Here is an 8672-nt window from a genome sequence, read left to right on the forward strand (position 1 = left end):
CTAATCCAGTTCTAAGTGTCACTTCTTGACTTACATATAGGTTTCTCAAGAGGCAGGTCAGGTGGTCTGGTATTCCCATCTCTTTTTCCTTTAACCTGATCCAGGATCCTATCAAAGACACATTTTAAGTCTGGGAATCATGTCTCCTTCAGGCTCCTCTGGCTGTGACAGTCACACAAGACTTCTCTTGTTTTTGATGACTTTGATGTTTTGTGGAGTACTGCTCAGAAACATAGTAGAACATCTTTCTATTTGACTGGGGCAAAGGGTTTTGGTGAAGAGGACCACAGAGATGAGTGACATTCTCCAGTTCACCGAGGGTATACACTGTCCACTCGAATATCACTAGTAAGTTCACCTCATCACCTAGTTAAGGTAGCATGTCCCAGGTTTCTCCTTGTAAACTTCTATTTTTACTTCCCTACTTTCCACACTATAGTCTTTAGAAGGAAGTTACCATGCACACGCCACACTTAAGGGGTGCTCTTCTATCAACAAGTGTTGTAAGTGTTTGTGCAAAAATAAGTTTTCAAATGAGTTGAACAAGTACTAGATTGATGGATAGACTGGATGGAGAGTCTCTGTGTAGCTTCGTAAGAAACTGCTGACTCGTTTCCAGCAGCTGCACTGCTTCCTATTCCTGCCCCAGTGAGCAAGGGTTTCTGCTGCACCATGTCCTGGTCAGCACTTGGCATCACCTGTTCTTAGATTCTAGATATTCTATTAGGCGTAATGATACATTACTGTCATTTTTAATTTACATTTCTTAAAAACATAAGATGTTTAGCATCTTTTCATATGCATTTCCATTGTTATGTCTTTCTGAAGAGGTATTTATCTGTTCAGACTTTATTTTTAAAAGGTTACTAGTTATTGTTTGTTGAAATTAAGAGTTCTGTGTGTATTTTAAAACAAGTCCTTTATCAGATATGTGAATTTGCAATAAGTTCTCCCAGGCTGTGTCTGAGCTCTTTTACTGATATAACAATATTCATTAATGAACAGATCGACTTTTCTGGGAAGAAAAAATAAGAAATTTCTAACTGCAATCATTTCTGAGTAGAGGAGGTGGGTGAATGGGGAATGAAGGGAAGAACATGAATTATTTATTTTTGTATATTCCTAAGTATCTTTTCAATTCTCTTGCATGTTGGTAAATACGGAGAAGGCAGTGGCACCCCACTCCAGTACTCTTGCCTGGCAAATCCCATGAATGGAGCGGCCTGGTAGGCTGCAGTCCATGAGGTTGAGAAGAGTCGGACACGACCGAGCGACTTCACTTTCACTTTTCACTTTCCTGCATTGGAGAAGGAAATGGCAACCCACTCCAGTGTTCTTGCCTGGAGAATCCCAGGGATGGGGTAGCCTGGTGGGCTGCCGTCTACGGGGTCGCACAGAGTCGGACATGACTGAAGAGCGACTTAGCAGCAGCAGCTGGTAAATAATGCTTTCAAAAATTACAGGGGATTAAAAATCCCTTCAGAGAAGGCAATGGGAACCCACTCCAGCACTCTTGCCTGGAAAATCCCATGGACAGAGGAGCCTGGTAGGCTGCAGTCCATGGGGTCACGAAGAGTCGGACATGACTGAGCGACTTCACTTTCACTTTTCACTTTCATGCATTGGAGAAGGAAATGGCAACCCACTCCAGTGTTCTTGCCTGGAGAATCCCAGGGACGGGGGAGCCTGGTGGGCTGCCGTCTATAGGGTCGCACAGAATTGGCATGACTGAAGTGATTTAGCAGCAGCAGCAGCAGCAAAAATCCCTTACATTTGTAAACATTTGACAGATCACCTTCAACTCACACATTAGTATGTACATTCTGATCCTCTGGCTGGGCTGGTGCTCACCACACGGCTGTGTTATTCTCTTGTTGGACATAAGTCATCTCACAGAAGACCAACATCAGACAAGGACATCTGAGTGTGTGACACAGAGAGACAAAACAAGAGCATGACATCATTCTAAGCACAGACCAAAGAAGTGGCACTGTGCCCCTCACAATGTACCAAACCTCTCCCTGTGCTAATACTAGTCACCTCTGCTTTTTTCCAATCACATCTGTATCCTTGTTCTAGTCTGCCCTCCCTACAGGGAAGACTCACTGAGATGCCCAGTCATAGAAATGCCCCCACTTCCTAACAACACCCAATTAAAGTGAGCCAGTCTTGCATCTGAAAGTTAAAGTCACTCAGTCAAGTCCGACTCTTTGACACCCCATGGACTACATGGTCCATGGAATTCTCCAGGCCAGAATACTAGAGTGGGTAGCCTTTCCCTTCTCCAGGGGATCTTCCCAACCCAGGGATCAAACCCATGTCTCCCATATTGCAGGTGGATTCTTTACCAGCTGAGCCACAAGGGAAGCCCAAGAATACCAGAATGGGTAGCCTATCCCTTCTCCAGTGGATTTTCCCAACCCAAGAATTGAACCGGGTTCTCCCACATTGCAGGTGGATTCTTTACCAACTGAGATATCAGAGAAGCACAGTCTTGCACAGATGCCCTCAAACTTACCCAGCCAAAGTCCATATCCTGTATGTTAGCAGTCCTCAGCATTTTTGGCCCAGGAATTGATTTCATGGAAGACAATTTTTCCACAGACCAGGGGAGGGGGAAGTAGTTTCAGGATGATTCAAGCACATTGCATTTATTGTACACTTTATTTCTAATCTAATGTTGGCACTGATCTGACAGGAGATACCGGGCCAAGCCCAGAGCTTGGGGACCCCCTGCCGTATATGTTCTAACACATCACAAGAGACGCCATGGTCCCTGATGCTCTGTGATTCCCTTGCTGCATCCAGAATAAATCCAACTTGATGGCCCACAGCTTTGTTCCTGGTGGTCTTTGACTGAAGAACATTGAGACATGTTACCTCTTTGCCAAAAATTTTGTGTCTTTCCATCGGAATAGGGGCATATGTTTGTATCTTGTGAGTGTCTGCTTGACATAGGCAAGATTTATGTGTTTTGATGGCTTTTCATCTTTGGGTCATAAAATGCTTCATTCCACAAGAGTAAAAACTTCATGTATATTTTTGTCTCGGAGAGAGGGGTCCAAGGGTGAAGGGAAACAGAACTGATTGAATTCAAAGAGAAAATATAGCAGGAGTAGTAAGTAAAAAGTAATACGGTGGTGGATTCTAATGTTACATCTTCTGCTTCATAACTTTACAAGTATGTACAAGCTCTACCAAGTATTAATATCTGTTGTGTTCAGTTGATAACTTCTGTGTGTCCTTATGTTTACCAGGTTAAGGAAAACACCAAGAGACCAAGGACTATACCCATTTCTCATTATTGGACAACTAGCAGTGATGGGCAGTTTTGAACACTTACAACCTTAAGGTGATAAACCATGGTTTGGCTAATGTCTGAACACTCTATCTGTTAAAATACACATTAAAGAAACCTTCAGAGCATGCTGTATGTTAAAGCTACGTCTAAAACCTGCACAGACAAATCCATGACTTCAGTATTAAGATCATTTTAGTATGCATCAACCTATGAGTCACACAGGATCTTTTAGGGGAAAGAAATGGGAGAGTAATTAACAACATTCTAGATATGCATTGACCAATATGGTAGCTAGTAGCGACATATTGCTATTCAAATTAAAATAAATAAAAGTCCTCAGCACAACAGTCACTTTTAGGTGTTAAATAGCCTCATGTAGCTACTGGCTACCTGAGTGGACAGCACAGCCATAGAACAATTCTTTCACCACAGAATGTTCTCTTGGAATGGACTGCTCTTTGTGATTAGTGGGCCTCAAGTCAGGTGCATTAGACCACATGAGATGCTGCTGCTGCTGCTGCTAAGTCGATTCAATCGTGTCTGACTCTGTGCCATTCCATTGATGGCAGCCCACCAGGCTCCCCCGTCCCTGGGATTCTCCAGGCAAGAACACTGGAGTGGGTTGCCATTTCCTTCTCCAATGCATGAAAGTGAAAAGTGAAAGTGAAGTCGCTCAGTCGTGTCCAACTCTTTGCGACCGCATGGACTTCAGCCTACCAGGCTCCTCTGCCCATGGGATTTTCCAGGCAAGAGTACTGGAGCGGGGTGCCATTGAGGTACTCTGCATATAAGTTAAATAATCAGGGTGACAACATACAGCCTTGACGTACTCCTTTCCCGATTTGGAACCAGTCTGTTTTTCCATGTCCAGTTCTAACTGTTGCTTCTTTACCTGCATACAGATTTCTCAGGAGGCAGGTCAGATGGTCTGGTATTCCCATCTCTTGAAGAATTTTTCACAGTTTGTTGTGATCCATACAGACAGGCTTTGGCATAGTCAATAAAGCAGAAGTAGATGTTTTCTCTTTTGCTTTTTTGATGATCCAGGTGATGTTGGCACTTTGATCTCTGGCTCCTCTGGCTTTTCTAAATCCAGCTTGAACGTCTGAAAGTTCACTGTTCACGTACTGTTGAAGCCTGGTTTGGAGAATTTTGAGCATTACTTTGTTAGCATGTGAGATGAGTGCAATTAGTTGGTAGTTTAAACATTCTACCTAGCAGGAGGGGAGGGATCGGGGCAAAGTCCCAGGTCCCTGGTGGGCGAGCCGCTCAGGATCTCAGGGTCAAGGGCTGTGTCTGGGGCTGGGACGCTCCGTGTTGGGGATTCCCCTTCTCCCCGAGTTTCACTTTCTCTCTCACAACCTGTGTCGCGTCCTCTTGCCTAGACACTCATGATGCGGCCCCAGTTCTCACTGCCACTGGGTGTTCAGTTTCTAGAAAAACCAATCAGCGTCTCCGCGGATCCCAGTTATAAGGTCTCCACCGACCCGTCAGGACTCTGTTTCTTCCCAGACTCAGAGGATGCGAGTTATGGGGCCGCGAACCCTCCTCCTGCTGCTCTCGGGGGTCCTGGTCCTGACCGAGACCCGGGCTGGTGAGTGCGGGGTGGAGAGGGAACGGCCTCTGCGGGGAGGGGCGAGAGGACCGCCCGGGAGTCTGGGGGCAGGACCCCAGGTAACGAGCGACCCCGACGCCCCTGCCCAAAGCCGCCCCCTCACCCTGGTCCCGGCCTGTCCCTCCCTTGCATCCCGACCCCTCTTTTCTTCCCCCTCCGGAGTTCGGGCCGGTCTTCGACCGCTTCCATCTCGCTGGCCCTACGCCCCCTCCGCCCTCCCGGCCCCCTCACCTCGGACCCGGGACCCGCGCCGGGAGGAGGTCCGACCGGGTCTCACCCCTCCCCTTCCCCAGGCTCCCACTCGATGAGGTATTTCAGCACCGCCGTGTCCCGGCCCGGCTTCGGGGAGCCCCGGTACCTGGAAGTCGGCTACGTGGACGACACGCAGTTCGTGCGGTTCGACAGCGACGCCCCGAATCCGAGGATGGAGCCGCGGACGCGGTGGGTGAAGCAGGAGGGGCCGGAGTATTGGGATGAGGAAACGCAAAGGGCCAAGGGCAACGCACAGGTTTTCCGAGTGGCCCTGAACAACCTGCGCGGCTACTACAACCAGAGCGAGGCCGGTGAGCGACGCGGGCCCGGGTCCAGGTAACGACCCCCATCCCCAGGGACCGGCGGGGTCGCCAGAGTCTGCGGGTCCGAGGGTCACCCCAACATTGCGGAACACACCCGACCCCTACCCGGGAGGAGCCGGCGGGGCTTGACCCGGTTTCATTTTCAGTTTGGGTTTAATCACCGCGGGTGGTCGGGGCGGGTCAGGGTCTCACACCCTCCAGCTGATGTACGGCTGCTACGTGGGGCCGGACGGGCGTCTCCGCCGCGGGTTCACTCAGTTCGGCTACGACGGCAGAGATTACCTCGCCCTGAACGAGGACCTGCGCTCCTGGACCGCGGTGGAGACGGCGGCTCAGATCTCAAACGCAAGATGGAGGCGGCAGGTGAGGAGGAGAGATTCAGGAACTACCTGGAGGGCACGTGCGTGGAGTGGCTCCGCAGATACCTGGAGAATGGGAAGGACACGCTGCTGCGCGCAGGTACGAGGGGCGCAGGGCCGCCCTGATCTCCCCTTGGGCTGGAGCTGGCTTCCCACGAAGAGAGAAAAATGGGGTCCCTGTGGGAACAGCGCCCCAGGCTCTTGTCAGGAGAGGAAGGAAATCCGCTCGGGTTTTCATATTCTGTACAAGACAGCCACCAGTGGCCCCTCTTCTCTGAAGGACAATAAAGGAACACAGGGTCTTAAGGAATGACGCAGGAAACCATCCCTGAAAGAGCTGGTCAGCGGTGCCCTTTGACCCCGGCCACCATCTTGTGATCCATGACTTTGTCTCTCAAGGCCTGTTCTCACCCTGAGAGCATCTTAGGAGGCCTGACTCCAGCTTTTCTGAGTCATTCAGCCTCCACCAGAATCAGGACCTTTAGTCTGTATTCTCCCCCTCACATTTTTAGAGCGCCTAGCCTAGTCTCTCATTCTAGAAATTTCCAAGGACTAATATAGATCTCTAAGATAAGGCTGTTATCTAGCTCTTGTGCTGTTTTTTTCGAAACCATGGTCCTGAATGTTCTGTAGCTCAGAGGGTAAAAAAGTTCTTACTACATCTGGGGATCTGATGTGCAGCCTGGTGACTATAGTTAATAATAATCCTGTATTATATACTTTAAAATTGATCTTAATCATTCTCATCACCCCTGTCAAACAGACGCACACATAAGGTAAGTTGATGAATACATTAATTACCTTCACAGTGTACATATGTATCAAAGCAACATGTAGTACACTCTAAATATCTACAATTTTTGTTAAGTATACCTCAGTAAAGCTGGGGAAAAAAATCACTGTTCTGTCCTTTCTCAGGATGGTCACATGATGCTGCTTCAGTGACCCATGGAGGTAACACAAACTGTGAATTTTCTGATTCTTCCTTAGACCCTCCAAAGGCACATGTGACCCATCACCCCATCTCTGACCGTGAGGTCACCCTGAGGTGCTGGGCCCTGGGCTTCTACCCTGAGGAGATCTCACTGACCTGGCAGCGCAATGGGGAGGACCAGACGCAGGACATGGAGCTTGTGGAGACCAGGCCTTCAGGGGACGGAAACTTCCAGAAGTGGGCGGCCCTGGTTGTGCCTTCTGGAGAGGAGCAGAAATACACATGCCGAGTGCAGCACGAGGGGCTTCAGGAGCCCCTCACCCTGAGATGGGGTAAGGAGGGGATCAGAATGGAGCTTCCTCTCAGATAAAGCAGGAGCCCTTCAGGATTCAGTTCAGCAAGGTCAGGGCTCAAGCTGAGGTCAGGGCCCCTTCCCTTTCTTCCACAGAACCTCCTCAGCCCTCCTTCCTCACCATGGGCATCATTGTTGGCCTGGTTCTCCTCGTGGTCACTGGAGCTGTGGTGGCTGGAGTTGTGATCTGGATGAAGAAGCGCTCAGGTAGGGAAGGGAGGGAGGGATCTGAGTTTTCTTGTCTCACTGGGGGTTTCAAGCCCAGGTAGAAGTTTACCTGCCTGGTTACTGGAAAGTACCCTCCACACACATGTGGAGTCTGGATCTGATGCTAACATTTTCCTTTTCTAAAGCACATGCGAAAATGAAAGTGAAATTTTCACCTTCCTAATTCCAGTTGGGAACCAGGTTTCCAGCACTTGAAGGTCAGAAGGGAGGTCCTTGCTGAGGACAGACCTCCACGAGGGCAGTTGGTCCAGTCCTTACAGGTCTCCCTTCTCTGTGTTCCTGATCCTAGCATGAGCTTTGGCCACAGTTCCAGAAAGTTCTCTGGGGTCCAGGACTAGGGGTTCCTCTAACATCACATGACTCAGTCTTCTCTCTGGCCTCTCACATTGTATTTTCTTCTAACAGGTAAAAAACGGAGGGACTTATATCCAGGCTTCAAGTAAGTGTGGAGGGGGTGATTCCTGAGTCCCTTGTGTGGGTGCAGACAGGAGGCCATGGGGGCTCACCCTCCTCAAAGTTCCTTCTCTAGTTTCTCTCCTGTGGGTTCTGACCACGTCCTGATCTTATTCTCCCCCAGGCAGTGACAGTGCCCAGGGCTCTGATGTGTCTCTCACGGTTCCTAAAGGTGAGACCCTGGGGTGTCTAGATTGGAAGGGGATGGGGCAAAGGGACATATTGGGTGGCAGGAATCTTTGAGTGGGACATGTGAGCATGTGGGGGGCTGTGGAGAATCTCGGCCCTGGCATGATTGACCTCAACTGGTTCCTGATTCTTTTCTCTCACAGTGTGAGACACCTGCCTTGGGGGACTGAGTGATGCTTCATCCCGCTATGTGACATCAGATCCCCGGACCCCTCTTTCTGCAGCTGCATCTGAATGTGTCTGTGCCCCTATTCACATAACGTAGGAGTTAGGGAGACTGGCCCACCCATGCCCACTGCTGCCCCTCCCCACCCTGACCTGTGTTCTCTTCCCTCATCCACTGTCCTGTTCCAGCAGAGACGAGGCTGGACCATGTCTATCCCTGTCTTTGCTTTATATGCACTGAATAATGATATCTTCTTTCCTTATTGAAAATAAAATCTGTATATATGAATTTGTTTTTTCTAATTGATGCCATGAAGGGGGATTGGATAATAAAGGTGAGGATTCCTAAAGTTTGAAACAGGAATTAAATTGAAACACTGAGAACCTTCCAGATCCATCCACATTTGCTGTGCTGAGTCAGCTGCAAGAGGGACAGGCAGAAGCTGTGAGGAGCTGAGTGTGGACAGGGCCTGTGCCCAGTCAGTGATCAGTACATGGTGG

The 8672-nt window shown here is 49.2% G+C and overlaps 1 protein-coding gene across 1 annotated transcript; it reads left to right on the forward strand.

Annotated features, from left to right (window-relative positions):
• Positions 1 to 4739: 4739 nt before the first annotated feature.
• On the forward strand, positions 4740 to 8460 carry LOC106701543 (BOLA class I histocompatibility antigen, alpha chain BL3-6-like). The gene is given in 8 exon segments (XM_070360906.1): positions 4740 to 4895; positions 5210 to 5479; positions 5676 to 5828; positions 5831 to 5950; positions 6841 to 7116; positions 7233 to 7803; positions 7942 to 7989; positions 8150 to 8460. Coding segments are annotated over 6 exon segments (1065 nt in total). The 5' UTR covers positions 4740 to 4822; the 3' UTR covers positions 7406 to 7803; positions 7942 to 7989; positions 8150 to 8460.
• Positions 8461 to 8672: the final 212 nt, after the last annotated feature.

Source organism: Bos mutus, chromosome 23, assembly GCF_027580195.1.
Source record: "Bos mutus isolate GX-2022 chromosome 23, NWIPB_WYAK_1.1, whole genome shotgun sequence".
Classification (NCBI taxonomy): domain Eukaryota; kingdom Metazoa; phylum Chordata; class Mammalia; order Artiodactyla; family Bovidae; genus Bos; species Bos mutus.